This window comes from Taudactylus pleione, unplaced genomic scaffold (assembly GCF_031769625.1).
Source record: "Taudactylus pleione unplaced genomic scaffold, aTauple2 ptg000214l, whole genome shotgun sequence".
NCBI classification, from domain to species: Eukaryota; Metazoa; Chordata; class Amphibia; order Anura; family Myobatrachidae; genus Taudactylus; species Taudactylus pleione.
The window spans coordinates 10,827,913-10,855,744 of NW_028284616.1; the positions used below are offsets into that span (position 1 = coordinate 10,827,913).

At 42.4% G+C, this 27,832-nt stretch overlaps 1 protein-coding gene across 1 annotated transcript; it reads right to left on the bottom strand.

The window, feature by feature from the left end:
- Window positions 1–666: 666 nt before the first annotated feature.
- On the bottom strand, window positions 667–27,768 carry LOC148517596 (mast cell protease 1A-like). Its single transcript, XM_088478459.1, has 5 exons — window positions 27,678–27,768; window positions 17,177–17,321; window positions 15,807–15,948; window positions 4,487–4,738; window positions 667–1,359 (listed from the first exon to the last, which is right to left on the bottom strand). Exons 1-5 carry the CDS (start codon window positions 27,757–27,759, stop codon window positions 1,198–1,200), a joined length of 783 nt encoding a protein of 260 aa, XP_088334585.1. The 5' UTR covers window positions 27,760–27,768; the 3' UTR covers window positions 667–1,197.
- Between the last annotated feature and the right edge of the window lie 64 nt (window positions 27,769–27,832).

Consider the following 27,832-nt stretch of genomic DNA (forward strand, 5'->3'; position numbering starts at 1 on the left):
TATCTTTAGAACTGACTGTGCCTCAGTGTATAATGATGCTGATAACAATCTCTGGGCCTGAGTCAGAGATGTACTCTAATGTATTTGCAGCTGTGATCCAGCAGACAGCTGCGGTGCTACAGTATGGTAATGCTGTAGATGCCTAGAAATGCATTGAGATGCCCACTGGCAGCTTAGCAGATCCAAGTAAGAGCGTACAAATACGCACCGTTGCAGATGACTCGATAAATGAGTAGCCCTATGGTCATGCAGAATGGCCGTCTGAACCACTATCCTCATATGGGATTGCAGGCGTAGGCTATGACAGTGACACTCCCCAAAAAAGACCGGGACATGTCTGTGATTTTGCCGTCACTCCCAGTTACCTCCCCTAAACAGTCCTTTACTGTCAATCACTTTGCGAAGTAATCCTGACTGCGACTGGCATCACGATGGTACCTTGGCGCGTGCGCAGTGTGACCATCATGCATCCGCAGTTGACCAATCGCTCACCTGCGTAAATATTGTAATAGTGTACATCTCTGAATCAGGTACACTTACAGCCCCCAGAAACTATGATAGTATGTATGCTTTCCTTTTCATATACAGCTAGAATATAGGAGCAGAAGGGCAACTTTTGGTGCAATTACCTTTATGATTTATTGAAATGAAAGACAAGAAATAAAGTTTACAATCATGAGGGAACACAACAGTAGAAACCCATGGAGACTCACTTATATTGTGGGGCAACCGGGCAAGGGGAGTAATTGTCTTATTGTGAAAAGGTGGCTCGTGTGACTGGCAATGGCTTCAAGTTGAGTATTTGATCTATTTTTGCATCAACAAACATATTGTCTTTTATTAGAATCACATTCAGCTCTCTCAAATGTTTAATAATTATCCTGAAAGCACCAGCAAGGTCCATTAATGTGGTTCTTTTACTCATTGCATATAATGACCAGTTATACAAGGATATCCCTACTGTTTGGGCTGTGTGATAATATCTTGCAGATAGTTGCTTTCATGTCTTGATCAAGCCGTCCAAAAGGTAAGTGCAGCATTTTATAAAGTGCTTGACAAAAGTATCACAGTACAACACATGACAAGAAATACATGAAATGCCTGTTTCCTTATTACATGTAATGACTGTGATAACAGCTAACCTAGACAAAGTATGGGAACAATAATAGCACATCTTAGTGCACAATACCAGTTAAATTACTGGCTTGAGTTATCCGTGTCATTATGTTCAGATATGGTCTTTGAGATCCACTCCAAGTACTTTGCAACTCTAGCATAGACCCCAGGAGGGTGATCAAATCCAAATGATACTATACCTTCCACTGACCCTCCGCAAATAAGAGGTCCCCCAGAGTCTCCCTGAAAAGTCAGGAAGAAAAAATATGTAATTTGATACTTGGTGGAAATAATAATAATATATATATAGTATACACTGACTTGACAGAAATGTTCCAGAACAATGAAGGCTCACACATCAGTTTATTCATGTTAGGAAAAAGCTAAATTATCAGGAAGTATAGGACTGAGACATAGACATGAGACTTATTTATCAAGAATGCTGTGTACACTAATAGCTGGAAATCATAGTTGAGACATTAGGCTGGGTACACATTAGACGACATATATGGTCCGATATATCGTTTTAACGTGGATCTGAATGATATATCTGTCACATCATCTAATTTCATGTTTAAAAAACCATAGACAGAAAATAAAATATAGCGTGGTATTACACAGATGCTTTAATAGGGAAGTAATGATGACGTACATTAATTAAATTAAAAACAGCTTCTATGTTTTAGTATGATCCACAGGTTCTCAAACTCGGACCTCAGGACCCCAAACAGTGCATGTTTTCCAGGTCTCCTCACAGAATCAGAAGTGAAATAATTAGGTACACCAGTGAAACTTTTATAAACTCCCTATCGGCAGATGTGGGATTTCACGACCCCCACACTTAACCAAAATACTTAAAGAAACAAACTATAAACTTAACTAAAATAATGACACAGACACAGTGAAATGCCATTAAAATTGGTCAACCATTTTATTAAAGTTAAGCAATGAAATCAGTATGGTGGCAGAAAGAAAAAATGGCCAGCTGCTCAGTGACATTGCGTCTTAAGCCAAAACTAATGTCCACAACATGTGAGTAACTGAGCCAATTGCCCATTACCAATAAAATATCTCGGGCTCAAACTCTCCTACCAATACACCATAACAGGGCCTGCCAGTCAGCCAGTGCCCATGCGCCCCAGTAGGGAAGGTCAGACTAAATTAAAATATTGGTATAGAGAGCGCACCTCAAATACAGCCGAGCAGTACCCACTGGACTTCCATTCTTTCCCAATGCATAGAGGTTTACACACCCGTCCGGCAAAGAAAAAGAATAAAATAGCCAATTATTAGTGTGGGCGGTAGGGGATCGAAGAAAAAAAGAGGCTGATCCTATTTACTGTATCCCACAAAATGTCTGCTAACTCCACCCTAAACCCACCCCTAGCTAACCCAATAGGCTAGTCTCCTACACAAAAACCTTAACCCTAGCTTCCCCTGTGTGATAGTCTGCAACCTAACCCTCCCTAGGGGTATAAACTTGCTTGCGCTTATTTAAGCACTTGCTTGTCAAAATGTGTTAGTGGGTAATGAATACACCTGTGCACCTGCTGGGTGACCTGGAAAATGTGACCTGTGTGGGGTCCTGAGGACCGAGTTTGAGAACCTCTGGTCTAAACTATTGGTGGAACCTGTTTGTCACAACAGGTGTCAGCAGAATGTGAAATAAAGATTAGTCCACACAGATGTCCTTAACTAGGTTGAATGGTTTATTATGATAGTAGCAGTGTAAACAGAGTTAACAGTGGTGATAATTGCAGTGGTAATAACAGGTCTCTAGCAGGAGCTAAGTAATGCATGGCCGTGCAGTACTGCAGCACTCTGCACATTGGAGCGTGTGCATAAGTCTGGAGGTGGTGTCATCCCGCAGGCAAGTCTCGTCAGAGGATGGATAACATAAAAGGCCAAAATGTTGATAGTGGAATGTGTTACTGCACTGACTCCATTTTTATACTCCAGGGGTGCTTCATTCCCTGTTCCAAGATGGCCACTGAGGTCTGTATTGTGCATGTGCGACACCATCTTGTTCACTTTTTAAGAGAGTGACACCGTGGGAGATCGTCATCTCCCACTTAGCTCCAATAGAGACCTCAATATCCACATTTTTACCACTATTTCAGCATCCTGCACCGCTACCCACTAGAGTTATGCACTCATCGGCTGGTGAGTTGTATCTCACCCCGCTCAACTCATACTCCGCTCAGTACCAACCAGTGTTTTACCTTAAGTACTGTGACTGCACATAACTTATCTCTAGATAAACCATCTAACTGGTGAAGCAACTGGGCTGTCTGGAGTTTTGAGGAATTTCGCTGGTGTGTACATAACTCTGCCATACCACCACACATGTACACACATAGGGGGAGATTTACTAAGCTCTGGAAAGTGATAAATTGGAAAGTGATAAAATACTGTCATTTTTAAAACAACCTGTAACATGACAGTTAGGAGCTGATTGGCTGGTTGTTTATCACTCTCTAATTTATTACTTTCCAGAGATTAGTACATTTACCCCATAGTTCCAAAACAAAATAGGGATTCTATCCCCTGTGGAAGAACTAGTAGGGATGATGGGCCTGATTCAGACCCACTCGCGAGCGGCTGTCCGCTCGCAAGTGGGTCGATGTTATGGACTGAGCATGCGCACGACGGAGGGAGCTCCGTCGTGCGCATGCGCCAGACGCGACGAGCGAAGGAAAGTCCTTCGCTCGTTGTGTCCGATCAAAGGGGGCGTGCTGTCAATGTTGATTGACAGCACGCCCCCTTTGGTGGGCGTGCCGGGGGCGTGCCTCCCTGACGGGGGCGTTCCCACGGGAACGCCTCCCGTCAGAAGCCGGCCCACTGACATCACTAGTGATGTCAGTGGGAGTGATTTTGGCTCTGATAGAGCCAAAATCACTCCGGAGCTTGCGGTTGAAAACCTCAACCGCAGGCTCCGGCTCGCAAATTCGATGGTCGCGATGGTCTCGACCATCGCGACCATTACAATGCACGCTCGTATAGCCTGTGGGTGGTGACCCACAGCTATACGAGCGTCCAGGAGGACGCTCCATGAAACTGGAGCCCGGCCCTCATTCAGAGCGTGCGCTCTGCTCAGAGCGTACGGCTCTGAATGAGGGCCGATATGCTTAGAGACCATTTCCTCAGATGCTACAAGTGTTTCTGGATATTTCTTGGAATGTTGATCTGTTTCCAAAAGGCATCTATTGATGGTGACTGAAGACCCTTTTGAATTATAAACAAGAAATAGTACCTTGGACTTTTATGTTATTATTACTTCCTTATTAAAGCATTTGTTATGTTATGTATATGTGCTATTGTCAGCTTAATAGACATCATTTTGCACAGTTGATTGATTAAGCCCATTTACCTGACTGGAGTCTCTGAGTCTGTGAATGTTCCCTGCACAGATCATCCCATCATCCAACACAGGAAAGAAGCGACGACACAACCTGCGGCTCATGATAGTCACATTTACTTCAAATAATTTGTCAGTGGGATGCGTCTTGTCAATTAGTCCCCAGCCAGAGACACTGCAGGGGATATTCTGTGGAAGATCATTGTGGCTGGTGGGAAGTGGAACTGTCTGAACATAGAGATTTATCTGGGCTCGCGATGAGAGCTGGTGAAAGCAGATATGAATGGGTTAGTAATGGTATCTTGTTATGGTTGTGAGTATACAAAGTTACATATCAGGCAATCTTAAATGGGTTGTTTACTGTGGCATTGGGGTACTCCCCAGACCCCTGCTGATACTTATTTGAAGCTACACATTACAGAGGGAGAAGTAAATCTCCTGCAGGCTATCAAGCTTGCCCAGGTTTAACTGCATAGCTAATGTGGTACTTGAATGGTCAGGACCTGTGAAAAGTCCAGTCAGTACAGCGCCGGAGCAGGACAACCTTGTGCCACCACCCAAACTTGTGAAATCACATAAGGAGTGGAAAGAGTAGAGCTGCCAGAATGCTCTTCATTTCTCCTGTCACATTCCTACTACTGCTCCCCTGCCAGCTTCCGGTTCTCCGGACGGTTTTCATTACTCTGCTCCTCCCGATCAGCATTGGGCTAAAATCACTAATGCTGATGGTCACATGCATGGCGCATGTAAATGTGAAAGATGTTTGAAATCACCTCACCAGGACAGACTTTTACCACAAGGGCTGTCCTGCCACTTAATACATATATATGGAGATAATAGCAAAGCAAAAAGTGGAAATTTTTTTTGCAACTTTTCACTTTGCTTTTCAAATAGATCCTTTAGTTGCATACCACCCATCCATAGCATGGGATACTAATCACAACTTAAGAAAGAGGAATTTATCTTCTTCTGATACAGTTATCACAAACAGGTAACGGAGTTGGGACTTAATCAAAACACTAATGGTGTCACACATACGGGTCTTAGCCCCAGTTACTGGCTATGTCACATCACTGCCATCAGTGCCCCTTCTGGCTACGTCTACTGTCCCTGAGGCACTGGCACTCCTGTGACTCTTCTCACATGATCCGCTTGTCCAATAGGGGCTAGGAGCGCTCTATTTCAAACATCTTCAGTGCTTTTTTTATTGCCATGCCAGAACAATACTGTAATTATAAATCTATGTAATATTTATAAATGTACAATTTATGAGGTAAAATATATATATGTATGTAGTCACAATTCATGATATATGTATTTAATGTATTAACATATCGATGTATGTGGTACTTTTTTTTCTCTGTGGTGAGGATGTGCTACAGTGTGTTGGATGCACTGGAGAAAAAGTTGTGGAGTGATATGGCTGGGTGTGGTTTGGTTCCTGTCAGGGAAAGTAGGGCCAAGTTCAGATACCGTAGATTAATAAGAGCTGTTAGCAGCAACTGAGGGTGAGTCTGCAGATCTCTCTCCTTAGTGCCTACCCGGGCAGCTGATGAGCGGCTATGCGTTGCCGGGTGCAGGGGGGCAGAGCCGGAGAGGGAACTAAACCGGAGCAGTGGATACTGAGGGGGCAGCAGTACTCACTCTGCCCTAATGGAGCTGTAGGGGACAGCGACCAGGAGGTGGTCCCAGCTGGGGGTACCTCTCACAGGTGGAGAGCGTCATCAGCAGAGCGGCTGGCGTGGGCTGAGGTGACCAGGGTCACGGCGGCAGATGCAGCCGAGGGCGGAATCTGGATGACAGGAGAGGAGGGAGATGGCGCTATTAGCCAGTAAGCGCACCTTTCAGCCATACCCATCATCAGCACAATTCCGATTAGGAGCCCCAGTAGAGGTGCGCTTGCATAAGGGGTAATCCATGCATTGGAGAGCAACATTTGGGGACACAAGTTATTGGGTAGCAGCAGTAGCACTGACCCATATTGACAAGTGTCAACTGCGCCAGCACCATTACTAAATATCCCAGACATAATCTACCATCATATTATGGATTCATGAACACCATATATGATACCATATGCAGTATAATTAGTGCAAGAACAGCTATATCCAGAGTTAGCGTATCAACTCACTAAGGAGACGGTTGTAGCCATCAAAGTAATAAGGGACATATATTGTTCGGAGTGACCGGCTGAGTAAAGTAAGGAGAGATACAGTGAAGTACAGCCGAAGGCAAAGGGGTTATGAGATGGAGGAAAATACAAATGAGCACAGCTTTACTAGTATCAGCTATTAAACAGGAGAGTTTGAGTTGTCTACTGCTGAAAAGATTCAAACTACAGAGCTGAAATATTGGAGAGAGACTATAGGTGCCTACACACTTGGCGATGTGCTCACGATCCAACATCGTGTACAATTTCCCTTGAACTCTCCCCCAGTAGTCATGCAGACGATTTGGTGTAAAAAGTGTCCAATGTGACAAATGATCTATCATGCATCCTAAACTTTTCCAGTGCATCGTGTCCCAGATTGGCAAATCTGCCCTACAGCACAGCAGATCTGAAGATGCGATGTACGACCTGCGAGGACGCGCATCGGCATCGTGATCGTTAGTGGGTACTCACGATTTGGGCATATTTTACACTATTTGTTGTCACGATGCAACGGAATCGGGCAAATCATGTAAAATATCGCTAAGTGTGTAGGCACCTTTAGTTTATACTAGGATTCTGAGAACGGATGCCTAGTGCATCATTTAAGTGTTCCGCAAGCTAGAGGATTGCTATACCAGCATTCTGCTACATAGTAACTCCAGCATTGGGCTCTGCTAGGCTAACTTGGCTGAGCTGTATCTTACTGGACAGTTAAGGAGAGGCACTGATAGTTTCAGGACCATTATTATTACTTGGTACATGATTCAGTGTCTTTATACTCTAACCCAGTCTGAATAGAGTAGATCTCAAAACATACTGGATTTAATAGAGCAACACTATTGCTCACCTTGTAATAGGGAGAACTGACGCAGAGACTTCTTAATTACCAGAGACTATTGCTCTGCTCATAGGACTGCTTCTCTCCTTTTATAGAGACTATGGGCCATATTCAATTAAAATCCGTTATCTACGTTATTTTCGCCATTTTCACTTATCCCCATATTCAATTTCAAAGACTTTTCACAGGTGCGAAAAATCTTTGTAAAAAAACGGATATAAGTTTTCACATATGAATAGGTGTTGGTAAAAAGTGCAGAACTGGGGTTTTGGGGTGCAGACTTAAAAAAAAGTACCCTACACCCTTTGGAATGTCCCCTAAAAGTTATCTGTGTCAAAAAAAAAATTAGCATAGGACACCCCAAAAAAGTGGTTTCATTTTGGGGGCGATAAAAAAAGGTTGGGGGACAAACTTAAAAACTAGCAAAATAGACTCAGGGGGGATCCCCAAGTATGCGGCAGGTGTTTTCTAGAATGTGGGAGGTTGCGGCAGGTGGATTTTTGCAGAATTTTAAAATATCACTTTAGGGACTTCAATATATGCTTGCACCCATTTTCATGTACCCCAAATTTGATGGGACTAGCTTTTTTCCCCCAAAAATTAAGCTAAGTGGTATTCTTCACCACCTTTACAAAGGCGCATAAAAGCACCTGCCGACACCGTTTAAAAAGCCTAAATACCTTTGGCTGCCCAATTTGGGGGTACCCATAGTGATCCCCAATGTCAGACCATCTTTTAGGGGGTGACAGGCTGATTTCCCCAAAAAGTGACAGGACTTTTCGATACTTACCTCTCCGCCGGGTCCCATTTTTGCTGATTCCGAATTGAATACGGGGTTAAGCAGGCACGCGCCCGATACTTTATCCCCTGCAAAAACGACCTTGGACTTTTTGCCTCTAATTGAATATGGCCCTATGTTGTGGACTTGACTATTGTCAATATAAGAAATATGAACATTTGTTAAAGTGTTAGGATATAGTAATGTATTTGTATCTGTTATGTACAGTATGTTTGCTTGTTTCACTATAACAGGACACTGAAGTATGCTCATTGTAATATTTTTCTTTTAGTGTATGGGGAAAAAAAACTAATACGGGTATATGGTATACGGGTATATGGTAATGCTGGCAATTATTAATGGTTATAGTTTGTATATGTTTTAAGTATGATAGACATCTATATTAAACTTCAAGTCTACTTAACTGGATTATTCAATTTATTATTACTCGTTATAATATTTACATAATAGGGTTTTCCCAAGTAGGCCCTGACTGACTGCTAATACTTGGGTGGGTTCACTGGATTAATTATAGAGGAAAGGTTCACCACTTAGAGAGAGGTTAAGGGTGGGTACAGTAGAGTATATGGGAGTTAGTAACCTGGTGATAAAACAGAACATGTGGACATACATATTCCTTCAGCAATTCACAAATATATGCATGCTTATGTAACTTTATTTTCCTGCACTGCAATTTAGAGTATATAGCAATAATTGAGAATATATATATATTTGTTGTGCGAGTTGTGGAAGGCCGCACTTGTCGATTGGTCCCAGGCCTAGGGAGGATAAGGCCTTCCCTTTCCTCTCTAAAGTAAGCAAGTGTGTGTCAGATGCAGCAGCCATTTTGTTTTATATTTTAGCTAAAAGCATGTTAAATGATGTATTAAAAAGTGTGTAGAGATTAGTGTTTTATTTCTCTGCAGGTGTGATTAACTGCGGAGATATGTATAGGTTAAACTGCTATATACATTGTTTTAGCAATAAGAATTATAAGTTTAAATGTATATGTTTTAACATGCACAGAACAGCTGACAACAAGTCTCAGTTTTTATATAAACAAATGAGGTAACGGACATAGCATTTGTCTGCAATAAGCAGAAATGAAGGCTAAATGGGCGATCATGTCAGATTTCTACATGGGAACAGAAAGATAACACGAAATTATGTCAATATTCTAAAGCACAGATGACTAATGAGGACCTAATTTGTACAAATATTAATTAGATTTATTGGACTAATTGGATTAATTGGCGGTATAAACAAAATTAAGGTATAAATATGAGCTGAGAAAGAGGGAGAGGGGGAGCAGTCGGAGAACAGAGGAGAGAACACAGAACGAGGGTCAGGGGTGCCGTTACCGTTACGTATGTATGAAGTATTGACTGACTGGCTATCCTGCTATTCTGTACTGGGTGTCACAAATTTATTTTAAAAGTATTCTTTACTGCTGTTGGTATAACTTATGATTTTTTTGTTGTAAGTCTGCATTGGCAAAATATATGTATGATTAAGCTGTTTTTAAGTAAAAGCATTGTCATTTATTTTAGAATCTGTATTTGTGTGAATTATTTCAGTACTTCTTATAACATGTAAGGTTTGTAAGTAATCCAGAACTATCACGTTATTAATTATGGAGGCCCCAGTGAGTTTATGCTCATTCTGCATCGGTGATTGAGGGAGAGAGATAGCTAGAGTCTGCACGGGTGGTAAGCTGTTTTACTTATCAATATTTTTTGCAGTATTGTTTTTTTTCCTCCTCTCTCCTCCCTCGGTCTCTGATGGAGCAGTAAGCCAAACTTCACTTGTATTAATTGAGTGTTCTGGTTTTGTTCTTCTTATTTAAAGTTTAGTAAGTTTTTCCCCATTATTTTAATAGTGTGATTATAGTAAGTGTAGTTTTGCAGCTTGTCAGAAGATTTGTGCTGTGTGTTTTTTTTCTTTTTCTCTCCCCCTTCTCAGTCTGGGCAGTGTTCCAGTAGATCTGTTGTGTGTTGTTTTTTTCCCTAGTTCCACTGAAATATGTTAAGTGTAAAATATTGGTATTCTTAAAATTTGCTAATTGAGTGATTGTCTTTGCATTATTCTTTTGTTGATATGTTGATTTCTGAAATTAGTAATGGATGGTTATTTTGTGGTTGAGGGATTGCATTATCTGTCAGATATTGAACAGACTTTTATGCTATAATAATTTCTTGCGAGTAGAGTGTCTTGAACTTGTAAGTATCAGAGAATTGCATTGATATCTTCTGTCTCTTTTTTTGCTCATTCTGAGATAAAAAAATAAATTGTGCAAACAAGTTTTTTTGTTTTGTGTGAGAGTTGTGTCATGTTTGTGACTGACCTTCACGGCAGTAGCTTCTGGTAAGAATCCTTCCAGACTATTGCTTGTGGCTACCGATCGGAGTTAGGATTAGAATAGGGTCACTAGTGAAAAACACACACTATAAAGGCCGTAGATAGCAGTGTATGTAATATGTGTGATCCATCAAAAAAAGGTTGCACATACATAATATAAGTCATTATTTAGCGGTTGGGGAGATAGACATTGGTATCATAGGTGTTTTTGGATTTCTTTATAAAAGGTATGTATAGAGAGATATGATTCTGTTTATGTGAGTCGCAGGGGTAATATTATAGACAAAGAAGTGAAGTCCACGGCCATCGCTATATAGTGTGGAAAGAATTTGCAGATATCTGATAACGAGATAATATTGGTGTGAAGGTGTTGATCTGATAATGACGGACAGATAGCATTGGGAAGGTGTTGATCTGATAACGAAGACAGATAACACAGGGAAGGGTTTTTTGGGGGTTTTCATTTTGACAGACGTGTCACAATTTTAAAGTGAAAAAAAAGTTAATACCATTTATTTTTTGAAAGGGCAACACTGTCTAAGTATTAGTATGGGATAGAAGAGAGTTTTATGTAAGTGATATAGAGAGTATGAGCAAGTGATTTGAATGTGCTGAGGTAGCTGACTGTAGCCTGCAATAAAGCTCCTGAGTACAGGGGCAGGGCGTGTGAAGCACCTGGATGGTAAGGGTTGCTTGAATGAAGGTGAAGGAATTGGTTTGGTGAAACGGTAAAGGATACACGGGTAGGTTACCACAAATTGTATAGTATCCCACTAACAAACTTATACTTAGAAAGAATGTTATGTTTCTCATTGCAAGTGTAAAGCTTCTTTGAGACTGGAGAGAGTGTTCCCATTTCAAGGACAGGAGATTAGGTGTTTGAAAAAAAAAGGAGTTTTATTTTGCAGCAGGAAAAAAAAAAGTCTCTTGTCTCTGGCACCGAGTGAGTTGCCACAAGTTAGGGGGTTAACCAAGTCATTTACAGAAAAAATGTTTAGAGCTTGGCAGCAGAGGATGGGGAATGAGGATAATGCAATGCGGGATCTAGGGGAGAAAAGTGCATATATGATTATGAAAGACGAGAAAAGAGTGTGAAATTTTTTTGCAAAATGGTGCGAAATATCCAAACTGGTCACCAGAACCTTTCCCAATGTCTGGCACATTTAACCCCTCTGTTTTAGAAGTTTTTAAAGCAACAATTATTTTATCCATATTGCCCAAGAATAGAGTGAAACAATTCTAATCTCTCACAGTGTGGCAACAAGAAGCTACAAAATGACACCCGCAGTGCGGGATGGCAGTCAGCCAACAGCACCCCCAGCCCTCACAACTCTTTCCTCCTGCTTCCTGGAGACTATGTAATGGTGAGAAATTTCTTACATTCTGGTTGTCTCATAGATCAATGGCAAGGCCCGTTACAGGTCCTGCTAACAACCTTGACATTCTTAAGAGTAGCTTAAAAGGAAAATTGGTTTCACACATCTCACTGCAAGAAGGTTTCTGACATGGTGGTGAAGTCAGTTGAAGCAAGAGAAGAAGCAGATAAAGACATTGACTGTGACTTAAATCTAACAAACTTATTTGATGATGGACCTGATCAGAGCCACAGTTATTTTTGTTGCATTTTAAATTTTTTATTTTTTTCTAGTGAATGAGGACTGTCAAGGACTGGTGGCTGATGAGGACAGTGTGGAGAGTTATCCTAGGGGAACTGCCGGGGTCATAATGGTAGACCCCACTCCTGTTTTGAAATCCATGATTATAGGGTATTAACCATATTAAGAGCCATAAAAGACGCACACACTAATTTTACTACTGATACTCCCAGGTATAGGTATGGATCAGAGGATGGTCAGAAGATCGAGGTGAAAAATCTTAATAACCCATATGTAAAAATAATTAGAAGGTTTGAAAAAGAAATACATTAAAGTATTCAATATAGGTAAATAAGAACTTATACTGGTACTGGGTATAAGATGTATCTGGTGAAATATCGGAAAAGAAGAGACATTACGGTGAGGAAAACGTGTGGAGGTTTGCCCCCAATTTCAAATTGTAAATGTGAAAATTGTGGTCTAAATTCAGAGAAGAGGTGTATACAATGGTGCAAAGACAGCACCTCTATACACACTGACACTTCTTCCCTGGACACTTATGATGAGCTCATAGGAAGAACAATAAGGTTGATTGTTGGGTATGTAGTCACCATGTCATTCAGGGAATTTTGTGTTAATGTCTATCTCATTGCACTCAAATCAAACAACTCTTCACTCGGTATGTGGAACACACTTGAACCTTATAATGTCAAAGGCTCCCTAGGTTTAAAATTTACAAAGTATCCATTTTATGATCAGGACAACATCATGTGTTTTAACAAAATGGTATAGGAGCTGAAGGAACTTATTTGGGAACCAGGGTTTATAACACAATGTTACAAAGAGGACCTTTCAGAATTAAACTTGTTTGGGGATCTTTTAGAGATCATTAAATACACAAAACCTAATAGGGAATAATGTGTGAGTGCATTAATAAAGTGTGTAATAACAGAAGGAATGTTGGGGTACAATAAAACATGTGTATAGCAGAATGTGACAAGCAAGAAGAAAGTATGGATGAAAAAGCTGCCCGTTGTAATGTTCCTTATGATGGTTTTTTTTTTTTGATAACCCATTGTCTAATAAACCATGGACACTACCACAGGGGTTATATTATATGTGCGGACATAGGGATTATAAATGGTTATGGGTGAATTCTTTTGGAATAGGTCTAAGAATATTGCTACCCGATGCAGTGGTAATACAACATAAGGATCTAAAAGAAACATGTAAAATAATTACTGTGTAAGAATGAAAAAAAATAGAGATAGAGATGGTACATGAGCAATACAAGCACCTCTTTACACTGTCGCAAGGTTATAAGGTTGGTTTGTGATTTGGTAACATAATAACATCTGGTACATGGGGAATAACTGCAAATCAAAGAATGATACAGGAATTGGGATTTTTAATAAACAATATCACGGACATATATGACAGTACTTTTAGATTTGTGGTAAGAGAGCTTCAAGCAATAAAACACTGAATTAGTGCAGCACAGACTACCTTACAGCTGCAACTTCAGGATATTGTGTTACTTTGCAAACAGTATATGGGTTAACAAATTCTGATGCAGAAGAAATAATAAAATAAAGGTTGAATGAAGTTACTCGGGTTAAAAATTAATTTGCTGAACAAATAAACGTGATGGTGGGATTCCCGACACTTGTTCACCTGGTTGAACCCCAGTACCTGGTTCGCATGGGTGGGAAATTGGTTAATCAATATTATGCACACATTGGGAAGTTTAATATTTTTTGTTATAATAATGTTGATTTTCTATATATTAGTGAAATGCTTCAAGAAGGTTTCCCAATGCATTAAGAAGAAATCAAACGATGCAATTTATGAGAGATATGAACTTTCTTCAGAGTTATGAAGAATGTTCAGAGGATGGAACTGATAAAACAGGAATATGTGGACATACATATTCCTTCAGCAATTCACAAATATATGCATGCTTATGTAACTTTATTTTCCTGCACTGCAATTTAGAGTATATAGAAATGATTGAGAATATATATTTTTGTTGTGCGAGTTGCGGAAGGCCGCACTTGTCGAATGGTCCCAGGCCTAGAGAGGATAAGGCCTTCCCTTTCCTCTCTAAAGTAAGCAAGTGTGTGTCTGATGCAGCAGCCAATTTGTTTTATATTTTAGCTAAAAGCATGTTAAATGATGTATTAAAAAGTGTGTAGAGATTAGTGTTTTATTTGTCTAGAGGTGTGATTAACTGCGGAGATATGTATAGGTTGCACTGCTATATACATTGTTTTAGCAATAAGAATTATAAGTTTAAAATGTATAAGTTTTATCATGCACAGAACAGCTGACAGAAAGTCTGAGTTTTTACATAGACAAATGAGGTAATGGAGATAGAATTTGTCTGCAATAAGTAGAAATGAAGGCTAAATGGGCGATCATGTCAGATTTCTACATGGGAACAAAAAGATAACACTGAATTATGTCAATATTATGTCTAAAGCACAGATGACTAATGAGGACCTAGTACATACAAATATTAATTTGATTATTTGGACTAATTGGATTAATTGGAGGTATAAACAAAATTAAGGTATAAATATGAGCTGAGAAAGAGGGAGGGGTAGTAGTCAAAGAACAGAGGAGAGAACGCAGAATGAGGGTCGGGGGTGCCATTACCGTTACGTATGTATGAAGTATTGACTGACTGCTATCTTGCTATTCTGTACTGTGTGTCACAAATTTATTTCAAGAGTATTCCCTACTGCTGTTGGTATAACTTATGTTTTTTTGTTGTAAGTCTGCATTGGCAAAATATATGTATGATTAAGCTGTCTTTAAGTAAAAGCATTGTCATTGTTTTTAGAATCTGTATTGTGTGAATTATTTCAGTACTCTTTATAACAATATTAAAGCGTATAATGTTCTAAACTGGATAAGTGTTAATTGACACAGCATATAATCAAAATTGATATTAATAAATGCTGATAATGATAAACGATTCCAAAGGCAGATCAATAAAAACATCTTTATATAGGAAAAGAAAGGTAAACCAAGAATGCAATTCATGTGTAATTTATTCTCAATTAGGTTTTAATTTTTAATTTTATTTTTCTGGGTTTTTAATTTATTTCTACATTCTCACCACAATCTTCCCGCCCAGTGTTTGTTATTGATTGGATATTTCACTATAAACAAACTTTTGGGGCGATTACATTTCTTTGGGGGTGATTATATTGTTTTTAGGGCTGCTATTTGTTTTAGGTGCCCGACGGAGCAAATCAATTGTTGCTCCATTCAGATGCAAATGCTCACACCCTCAGGTTAAACCCGTGGTTAAGGCGCCCAAACTGCTCAACTAGAACTTTAGATGGGTTTAGCCGTTTTACGCGCGTCCATTAATTATGGCCGCCTACAAAACTATTGAATCGTCCCCTTTCTATCTATTGCAGTAGTGAGTGGTCACACACCCCCACTTTTGGAATGTGCAGCTGTTTTGGTATTTTAACTCTCTATTAGATACACTCTTTGAGTGCTTGTTATACATTTCTTTGTAGAAATTTAGCGTCTGGTTAACCATTTTGAATAACAACATTTGTTTAGGAAGAAGAGATAGGAAAGGTTATTCTCACCTTTAACAGCATGACATCATTATATGGCACATCTGCCTCATCATCATACTCTGGGTGAACATAGTAGCTTTGGACCCCAAGGATCTGCTGCGTGTTTTCTGGTTGAGTCACATCATGAGCTCCAAGGATAACTGTGATATTCCTATAGAGAGAAGACCAGAGATCTACTAAGGTCATATTTATTGTGTGCACTGGGAATTATTTTAGAGTATTTTTATGAAGTGCAATTTTATTGGGGAGATGACATTGGATGCTTTTCAGACAATTTGTACTATTCCACACGGATTTACACAACAACCAATAGCACACTTTTCAATACTTTTATCCTTTTACTCACACTTTCTAGCCTTGGTTTACAAATCGTCTGTGCGTAGTGTGAGACCATCTGACCTGGCAAGCCTGTGCACAGCTTCACAAAATATATCCAATAGGGTTAAGTCCTAAAGGCACTGTGTATACTGTACTTAGTAACAAATATATGTGATTTATACTTTCAACAGTTTGTTGCAGTGATAAATACTACCCTCTTGTGAGGCTTACACATTGGGTTTTAGTCTATCACGTGAAATTAACAGAGCTAATTATTGCAGTTAGAAGATAAAGGAGTGTATAAGAGGCAGGTGTGAGTCACAGAGCAGAGGTTACTAGTTTTTAAAAATTCAATATATGACAGATAAAACAGATATCCAGATAGCCCAAGATTTGTGGGAGTCAGCATGGTTACAGCATGACAGTCAGGGGCGCCGAGAGGAGGGGAAAGCAGGTACTAATTACCCGGTCCCTGGCTTGATGGAGGGGCCCAGTAGGGTCCCGGGTCCACTACCACATGCCCCTCTCCCTCTTACCTGTCATCGTCGATGTCATTGTCTCCCCACCCTAGCACATGCTGCTGTGAGCTGGGTTGCGATGGGTGAAGGGAGGCTGCAGCCACTGATCAGCAGCAGCAGTCTCAGCTGGCTGTTGGAGGGGGAGAGATTGCACTGGTGGCCCTCCCTCCAGATCTGCCCCTGGCTGAGGGGCACAATGGCGCCCAACCGTGGAGCACACGACGATGCTACACGATGCCACAATTACTGTTCTCTTGCAATTTTTTTGTAAGGAGGTGTAGCCATGCCTCCCTAAATTAGGTCACACACCCATGAATTACTGGGGTCACGGGCCTGATGATAGTCAAGATATTTAAAATGGCAATTAGGTAAAAAGTAAAAACGAATTGCCACTTCTAATAATTATCTTGCCGGGTATGTGTTGGTTCACCCAAGTTGCGGGCTATTACATTTGGCCATATGTAGCAGGATTGGCACCCTGTATAGTTTACAATTGTGTAAACATAAATTACTGACACTAGATATTGTCTCCCAGTCACTTACTGATAACAGTGGGCAGCAGACAACACCCAATCTGGAGCAATAAGAGATCCACCACAAAAGGATTCACCCATTTTCAGGTACGCCATATAAGGTCTTGAGTGGGGTTTGGCTTCATCGCCTCCAATAATCCCTTGGCGGGTCTTCTCTGTAAAATATATCAGAATTAGTAAACATATATTTCAAGGATTTAAATTTATAACATCTCTCTTAATCAAGTTCATTCCAGTGTGTCAGAATACTGACATATAAAAAGAAACATTATAGGATTTAATTATTAAAGGTGCAAAAATGGAACTTAGCCACAGCAACCAATCAGCAATGAGTTTTTATCTGTTTAGTGCTAGTAAGACAATGTAAACAAGTTTCTGATAAGTTATTATTGTTTAAAACAAATTTTGCACCTGAATTCAAATTTAGTATATGAGTCCTACTGAATTATGTACAGTATTTACAGCAGAAAATATTGAGCATCACAACTGAACATGCACATGGCTAGTTTGATTACTTTTAAGTTATTTCAACCAAATTGGCTAAACATTAAGGAGCAAATACAGAATTTTTACTGGGGGTTTCCAAATAATTCATTTTGTTAAAAGGCATTAAAAATTGCCACAGACCAGCCTCTCCAATGTGAAACAAAAATGGAACAGGTTTTGCTTCAAAACTTGATTTGCATGACATTTTTATCCAATTTTGATTGTCTCTAGTAATAATGTAGTTTTGAAGAATTATTTCAACAACTCACACATATGGAACGCTATCATATTATAATTAGTGTCAGGTATTGGGATAATGTATAGCTCTACACTACATGATTACCATCAATTTTAAATTTGACATTTTGTTAAATAAGTCTGATGGCTTTTGACTGGCAGTGTTATGTTGGATTGCAGAAAAACATATTCGCACAAACTGGAAAGCATATTATTAAATTACTGCCAACATTTGTAATTGTAAATTAGAGCGAGACGACCAGATGTTTTAGGAAGCGGCCATTGCAATAGATTTATAATAGCTAATTGCCACCTCAAAATGTAAAGCAAGTTCCTTTTAACAGTCCGGTAGTAAGCTGCATTAGGTTGTGCAGGCAAGTAAAAGATGCGCTTTATATTGTAGGACAATACTTATTTGTTAATATTATATGACTGTTCTCAGAGCCCGATTTAGACCTCCTGGGGCCCCAGGCAGAATACGGGTATGGGGCCCCCTTCTTTCCTCCTAATTGTCAAAACCAAATACCTTAAAATTGGTTAGAATAATCCAGATCCCACTGGGCCCTAGGCAGAAGCATTTGTTGCCTATTGGTTGTTGTAGTTCTGATTCTTGTACCAATTATTATAGTGAACTGATTAAGTCAACTCTTTTCTTTTTTTTTTATCAACTAGTGATATTCCCTTTTTCCATTGTTTTCTTCAGCAAAGGGGTATCATTGCTTTGTTCTATTTAAGAAGGATTCTGAAAATGAATCATTGATTTATCCTGTGTTCCCTTTAATTTAATAGCTTTCTGTATGTTTATAGAGGGGTATTTATTGGCAGGGTTGGACTGGCCCACATGGGTACAGGGGAATTCCCCGGTGGGATCCACTGTCTGGGGGCCCCACTCCTTCCTCTAGGTGTCAGGTCCCAGACTGTGCACTCAAATTATACATTGTTACTCTATTAGTGGGTCAATTACCTGGCAGTTACCTGGTGGAGCAGGACCACAGATAAACATGGATGCTTGGTGCACTTCAATAGAAACTATACCAAACTTTTGCAAATGGTTAGCCAAGCGGCTGTAGTGGCTGGTCACACCCCCTCTGGTGGCTAACCACACCCCTTAAGCATGGGCCCCTACCACTGCATACCCCCGGTGGGCCCCTCATGCCCCAGTCCGACACTGTTTATTGGGAGAGAGATAAAATTGTAAAAAATAAATTACCAACCAATCAGCTCCTAACTATAATTTTTTAAACACATCCTGCAAAATGTAAATTGGAGGCTGATTGGTTAGTACTTTATCTCTCACAATTTTATCTCTCTCCCAGCTTTGATAAATCCCCCATAGTCTGTTGTGGGGAGCACAATGTTTGGGCTATTTATCAAACTGTGACAAGCTATCCATACCATAGCTTTTGTTAAAAACAACGCATCTCAGGATGATTTTATGGAGTAGCTGCCGGAGAGGAGAAACCGCATAGAAGAGTAGTCTTTTCCAGCCAGCTCCCCGATAGATAGATAGATAGATAGATAGATAGATAGATAGATAGATTGATTGATTGAAGTGCCAAAAGTCATGGGATAGCAGTATTTAAAGGTAGGTGACGTCACCATGTGACATCTTGGAAATGCCCAGACCTACATCAGTTGTAATCTGCCATCTCGTGAGTCAGCATCAACACCAGCAAGGCTGTTCATGGCAAGGAGATGTGAATTATCAGAGTTTGATTGGTTATCAGGGCTGGTGCAAGGCAACAAGGCAACATTTCATTCACCGCCCCTGCTCCCTCCAGTTCATACTATGCCACATATTAGTGACAATAATTTATAATATGCCACACAGCAGAGACCCAAAATCATAATGTGCCTCATAACACCCCCAATTCATAATATGTTATGCTCCACAATTCATTATATACCACACAGCTGTATCTCCAATTCATAATTATGCTACACATCAATGCCTCCAATACTTAATATGCAACACGTTTATATACCCAATACATAATATGCCACACATTTGTGCCCTAATACATATGCCACACAGCTGTTCATCGAAGTAACTGTATGCCACATAGCTATGAATTATGCCAAACAATGCCCCTAGTACATATGCCACACATATGACCCAAAGTCTGTATATGCCATATAGCTGTGCCCCCAAAGCATTATGCCACACATCCATGCCCCAATGTATTTATGCCACACATCTGTGCTCCAATATATCTCAGTACCCATTACTCCCCATATACACACACACACACACACACACACACACACTCACCGTGCCAGCACTCAATGAAACCACCCCTACACACACTAAACCAACCTGTCTGGGACTGAAAGAGACAGTGTATGGCACCCTAGGCAGCCGCCTAAAGCTACCTAATGGTAGCAGTGGCCCTGTTGGTTATGATAGTGGGTGCCCGATGGATAGGATATTCCATGTCCAAAGTTGTGCGGACATTAAACATTCCTCGATCTACAATTTCATGTGTGAATCGGGAATACATCATGGTAGGCATTAACACCCACCGTGGACCATGCCATGGCCAACCAAAGGTGCTTAATGATTGTGGCCAGTGCCATCTGGCCAGAATTGTCTGTGGTAACAGACAAGCGACACTGGCTCAAATCACATCCACATTCAAAACAGGAGTACCAGGCGCATATCCAGCAGGTCAGTGCATTGTTCTTCCATGGGATATGGGAGCAGAAGACCCCTGCTAACACTTCGACACTGGATACAGTGCCTCACCAGAGCTTGTGACATCGCTAATTGGACCCTGGAGGGCTGGCAACATGTGGTGTGGTCCACCTAAACATGTAATTGACCAGTGACTGCAATGTTGCATTGCTTCATGACCATTTGCAGCCCTTCATGGACTTTATGTACCCCCACAACTATGGAATATTACAGCAGGATAATGCACCATATCATTGGTTTCAAGTTGTCCAGAATTGGTTCGAGGAGCATTATGTAGAGTTCCCACAAATAGTGTGGCCACCACCTTCGCCCAAAATGAACCCAAAACGAGCATTAATGAGACATGGCGGGGAGCAGCAGCGGCTCCTGCCCTCTTACCTGAGGGAGGCTGCCGCTGCTGCTGCTGGCCTGGGTCCCAGCGTCTGCTCATTGAATCTGGCAGGCATCAGGACTTGCGCATGCGCATGAGCGTCAGTGGCGCCATGCATGTGCACGCCTAACACCAGCTTCTCAGGACTGCATTGTTTGCAGCCCTGAGAAGTCCAGCAGGGCTGCCCGAAAGGCAGAGCAGCGGCTTCCACTGGAAGCCGTTCTCTGCTGATCGCAGCCTGGACTGGCAGTCCCAGGGGGAGGAGACACCTCCCCCTGGCTGCCTGTTTTCAGCGTGACTGGCAGATGGCGCTTCCAATAGGAAGTCACCTCCAGTCACAGTGAAGCTCACTGAACAGTGGAGGATTTTACTGGGGGGGCTGCAGCCTCGCAGCCCCTAGATAAGACCCGCCACTGATGGGGAGGTCCATTTGCACCTAAGATCCTGCACCTACAAATATTAGGGAGCTCTGGGAAGCTATCCAGACCGCATGGGTCAACATCCCTTCATGGTCTTCCGTCTACTTGAGGAATCGATGCCACGTTGAGTTGCTGCACTTCGCCAGGATCCCCTACATGATGTTACATGATACTAGGCATCTGTCCCATGGCCCATATAAACATGTAATTGACCAGTAACTGCTATGTTGCATTGCTTGATTACCATTTTCAGCCCTTCATGGACTTCATGTACCCCCACAACTATGGAATATTCCAGCAAGACAATGCACCGTGTCATTGGCTCCAAGTTGTCCAGAATTGGTTCGAGGAGCATTCTGTAGAATTCCCACAAATAGTGTGGCCTCCACCTTCGCCCGACATGACCCCAAACGAGCATTAATGAGACATAGTCAGGAGGTCCATTCGTACCTAAGATCCTGCATCTACAAATATTAGGGAGCTGTGGGAAGCTATTCAGGCTGCATGGGTCAACATCCCTTCATGCGTCTTCCGTCCTTCCATCCACTTGAGGAATCGATGCTATGTCTAGTTTCTGCACTTCACCAGGACCCACTACATGATATTACATGCTACTAGGCATCTGTCCCATGACCCATATATATGTAATATATAATATATATATATATGCACACATATATACATACATGTGTGTATATATACGAGGTATTTATATATTCCACAGACAAAAAACCTTATGGTTTTACATGAACCAGGACTGGCTCAGAGCCCAGTGCTGGTTGCGCTGAATACGGGGGACCCCTACATCATTTGTCCCCCGTATTTTTGCAAACAGGACTGGTTCTGAAAAGTCTGTTGCTGGTTGTGCTTCATATGGGGGACCCCCTACATCATTTGTCCCCTGTATTTAGCACAACCAGTACTGGCTTTCCAAAGCCCAGTGCTGGTTGTTGTTTTTGTGGAGGGGGCCACACCATTTTTTTTACAAAGGTTTTTTATTTTTAATTAAACACAGAAGCACAGACGGGTCTCACTGACCCGTCCCTGCGTCTGTGTTTGTTTTTTTTAAACACAGATGCAGGTATTACGGATATTCCAGATCCGAGCCTGCATCTGTGTGCTGCTACCTCCCCCAGGTCCTAACGCCTTCTGCACCGCCGCCCGCACTGCCGCCGCACCGCCGCCGCTAATGCCCGCTACCGTCCCCAGTTCCCGGCCACAGTTAATGCCCACTAACCCCTACCCCCTCTCACCCACATCCTGCCAGCAGCAAACACCAGCTTCCTTCCCCCGGCCCCCGCTACAGCCCACAAAAAGCAGCCATCTTGCTGTACCCAAGTGAAGCCACAGTGACTACACCTGCTGAAGGCTCCTACTGCGGTTGCGCAAGGGATTGAAACTTCCTATCTGTATAATGGTGGATTTGTGAGGTAACAGTTTAAAAACTGTAACTTTCTTAATTACCTGAACCCCAAAAGGCCATATTCTGGAACAATAGCTACCTAATAAAACAAACCCCAAGTCTAAATTCGCCCCATACCCAGAGTTATGCCTTCCCAAAAATTCCCCATAGAGAATAGCAGAAAAGTGGTTCTAATTGAGAATGTTAGAAAAAAGTGACAGTTGGAGATTTAGATTACTCCCCAAATCCTATGTTTTTGCCCTGAACTTTGGCACGCAGCACCGAGCGACAGTTCTACCTGTCCTTGCCGAATTTCAGCCCAGTACCTCCATTAGCTTTTGAGGTGTATCCCCTTAAACACCCTGCCCCCCCTTTAGAATTCTCTATGGAGATTTTCATTTTTTTCTATTCAGCCTTAATATAAAGGCACGACTGTACCCTTATAATATATTCCATAGACAAAAATTCACATGTCCCATTAAGGCTGCTTAGACAGGGGCATCAGCAGGCGACAGAGGGCTCACTGGTAGTGCGCATGCACCTGACAAAATAAAATCAATAAGTCACAGATGCACGAACGCAGCAGTGAGATCCATCTACGCATCTATGTTAAAAATTAAATGTGCAAAATAAAAAAAAGGTTCCCCCACCAACCACAACCAGCACCGGGCTCTTAACAGCCAGTCCTGGTTGTGTTTAAACACAGGGGAAAAATTATGTAGGGGTCCCCTGTACTTAAGCACAAACAGCACTGGGCTAGTCATAACCAACCCTAGTTGGCAAAATATGGGGGACAAAAGACGTAGGGGTCCCCCATATTCAGCGCAACTAGCACTTGGCACTGAGCCAGCCCTGGTTCTGGAAATACAAGGAGAAAAAATGAATAGGGTCCCCCTGTATTTACCAGAACCAGCACCGGAATCTTTCACCGGGCCCCCCAGCTGAAGCATTACCCCTGACTGCTAGTCAGCCCAGGCCAGGGATCCCTGGTGAGCTGGGAACCCCCTCTATAAAGGGGTCCCCCTCTCCAGGGCACTCCAGGCCCAGGCTTACAGCCTGGGGCTATCCCCGGCACCCCTGGACAGTGGGTGCCAGGTTGATTGTGTAAAGTGTGCTGTGGCCGGGATGCGGGGTTAGCGTACTACAGGTCCCAGCAGGCAGCCCCGCATACTGGCACTTGGAGAACCCCAAGTACCAGCAGGCGGGGCACTAAGGGCCTGCTGGTACCCAAGGTACCCCTGCAAAAGAAATATTAAAATAAAACATATTTTATTTAGCAGAACCTTCACCTGGGAGGCGGCAGCCTTTAAGCTCTTTTTCATGGCTGCCGCTCCCTCAGGACTTCTACGGCATCTTCACCTGGAGAGCGGCGGCCATTAAGCTTTTTCCTGGCCGCCACCAATCCAGGGCTTCCGTGGCATCTTCTGTCTTCGGCAGCTTTTCTCTGTTGCCACCCGGCGGACAACTGAGTGGACAGCGCCTCACGCTGGCTGTATTTAAGCCAGCCGAGGGGGCAGGACGATAGCATCGCGAACAGTGATTGGCTCGCGGTGGCCATCTTTGAATTTCAAAAATGGCGCCTCAGTTCTCACCTTTGAAGTCAATGGTGAGAACAGCTCATTGTCTGAAAGGCGGAAGGCTCGCCTCTCTCAGCCAATGAGCGCTCCGCACCGGGATTTCTGGACTGAAATCCCGCAGCGGAGCTGTCATTCAGGTAGTAGTGTCCTTAGAGGACACTACTAATGTGGGAGGGTCCGCGTATTTGCATTTTTTTATTTTGTTAAGACCCTGGATTGCCTGATGAAGAGGACAAAGCCACGCATAGGAGGAGGAGAGTAGGGAATTTTTAATACAGGTACTCAATTGCATTACCTACTGGAGAAGGGGACAGATTGGCTTCAGGAATACATAGGTGAGTATGTGAGATAGTGTGTATGCATGTGTGAGTACATGTGTGTGCATGCATGTTTTAATAAAATTGTACTTTTCTACGGTGTGTGTTGTGTGTTTTTTTAATATTGCTTTTGCTGTGGAACTACAGTTACCAGCAGGCCCGTAATGCCCCGCATGCTGTTACTTATTGTTATCCAAGTACCAGCAAGCGGGAAGGCTTGCTGGGAACTGTAGTTCCACAGCAAAAGACAATGGCCCTGATTCAGAGCCGGACGCTCTGACCAGAGCGCTCGCTCTGAATCAGGGCCCACCTCCATTAAAATGGAGCATCCTCCTGGACGCTCGTATAGCTCGTATAGCTGTGGGTCACCTTCGCTCGCCGGGTCTCACGCATGCGCACGACGGAGCTCCCTCCATCGTGCGCATGCGCAGTGGGGACCACCGACCCACTTGCGAGCATACTGCCGCTCGCAAGTGGGTCTGAATGACCCCCAATATTTTAACTTTACTTGCACAACTCTACACAATCAACTCAGCACCCGCCACCCAGGGCCTGGGGTGCCCTGGAGAGGGGGACCCCTTTATTGTGGGGGGTCCCCAGCTCCCCAGGGATCCCCAGCCTGGGCTGCTTAGCGGTCAGGGGTGATGCTTCGGCTGGGGGGCCCGGTTAAAGGGCTCCCCTGGCTAGAAAGAGTCCGGTGATGGTTCTGGTGAATACAGGGGGACCCTACGCATTTTTTCCCCCTATATTTCCAGAGCCAGAACTAGCTCAGAGCCCAGTGCTGGTTGCGCTGAATACGGGTGACCCCTACATCAATTGTCCCCCATAATATGGCTACAAGGACTGTTTCTCAAAAGCCTGGTGCTAGTTGTGCTTCATACAGGGGCCCCCTACATCATTTGTCCCCTGTATTTAGCACAACCAGTACTGGCTTTCCAAAGCCCGGTGCTGGTTGTTGTTTTTGGGGAGGGGCCACACCATTTTTTTTTTTTACACAGGTTTTTTAATTTAATTAAATACAGAAGCACAGACGGGTCTCACTGACCCGTCCCTGCTTCTGTGTTTGTTTTTTTAAACACAGATGCAGGTATCATGGATATTCCAGATCCGAGCCTGCATCTATGTGCTGCTACCTCCCCCGGGTCTTAATGCCTTCTGCACCGCCAACCGCACTGCCGCCGCACTGCTGCCGCTAACGCCCGCTACCCTCCCCAGTTACCGGCCACAGCTAACGTCCGCTAACCCCTACCCCCTCTCCACCACATCCCGACCGCAGCAAACGCCGGCTTCCTTCCCCCGGACCCAGCCCCCGCTACCGCCCGCAAACGACGGCCATCTTGGTACACCCAAGTGAAGCCACAGTGACTACACCTGCTGGAGGCTCCTACTGCGGCTGCAAAACAAGTTGAAGTCCTATCTATTCAATGGCACATTCTTGAGGTAATAGTTTAAAAACTGTAACTTTCAAACTTACCTAAACCCCAAAAGGCCCTACCCTGGCACAATAGCTACCTAATAAAACAAACCCCAAGTCTAAATTTCCCCCCTACCCTGAGTTTTGCCTTCCCAAAAAACCCCCATAGACTACAGCAAAAAAGTGGTCCTGATTGAGAATGTCAGAAAAATGTGACCGTTGGAAATTAGATTACTCCAAAATCCTCATATTTTATGTTTATGCCCTGAACTTTGGCATGCAGCACCGAGCGACAATTCTACCCGCCCGTGCCAAATTTCGGCTCGGTACCTCAAATAGCTTTTGAGGTGTAGCCCTTTAAACACCATGCCCCCCTCCCCAGAATTCTCTATGGGAGAATTGCAGTGTTTTACACGCAGCCTTAATATAAGGGCACGACTGTGCCCTTATAATAGATATAAATATACATGCATGTGTATGCACTCAAATAGACACACATTCCAACTATAGGCCGCCATAAACCAACTGACGTATTGTCTGATCCTGCATTCAGATCGGAAATGCAGACCTGAGAATCTGTGAAATTATACATGTTAATAAATTTCCCAGATTTGCTAATCTTTTGATTGTGATCGGCAAATCAATGAAATCCAACATGTCCCGGCATCTGTGAATCACAGCATTGCGACAACTATCGCTAGTGTATGTGGGCCATAACTTTTCACTGCCAAATGACATTGTTTGTGACTCAACTATGAGCATTTTCTGTGTGTGATTAGGTTATTTTGAATGGTAAATCTAGAAGCATTATCATATGTGCAGAAAATGATAATCTAATTTTAAGAAATAAATTATATTCTTGACTGTTCCCTTATATCAGTTTGTCACAAATTCATTCCTCAGGGAGCACTAAGGCGCGAATAACTACACTAGAAAAATGAGCGATTGAATGATTACAATATCATTATCGTTCAATCGTGCAGTGAATATGCCGGCAACGACCAGCGATACGTGCTCCCGCTGGACGTTGCCGGCATCTGTCATCGCCTGAACATGCAGGCCAACCTGCCGATAACGACAGGTTGTGCATGTTCGGGGATGAGGGAGGGTGTCTGCACTGAACGACATATTGTTCAGTTTGGACACATTATCCACAGCACACGATGATGAACGATTGCAATATTACAATGTTGTAATCGTACAGTCGTTCTACTTTCGTGTAGTGGATACGCAACTTTACAGTGCATGGTTTCCATTTTTCTTAGCTGGTGCACAGCTGTAGTCATTACTAGCTGAAACATTTTAAAAGATCCACAGGTGGAGCTAATTATTTCACTTGTGATTCTGTTAGTGCTCTCAGAGGAATGAGTTTGGGGAACACTGCTTTTTATCAATCAATTGAGACAAAAATAAAATACTCACATCCTCCTTCAGTTAGCAGAAAGTCTGGCATGCATAGGAAAAAAACATTTCTAACAATCACATATTTAGCTGCTATATTAGGAAATTAAGATAAGCATCCAAAATGTATTATTTTATCTTAGTAACTCTTTTCTACAATGCAACTTATATTTGTTATCTAGCATAGCGATACCTGAGTATTGGACATTGCGATCTGCAGACAGCACTGTGGTGAGAAGAGAAGACAAGAAGACCACAAGGATGATCTGCTCCATGTCTCAAACTATGCTCCCAACTGAATGTGACTCACACACAAACTCTCTCTGCTTTTATCTTCCCTTCTCTTAT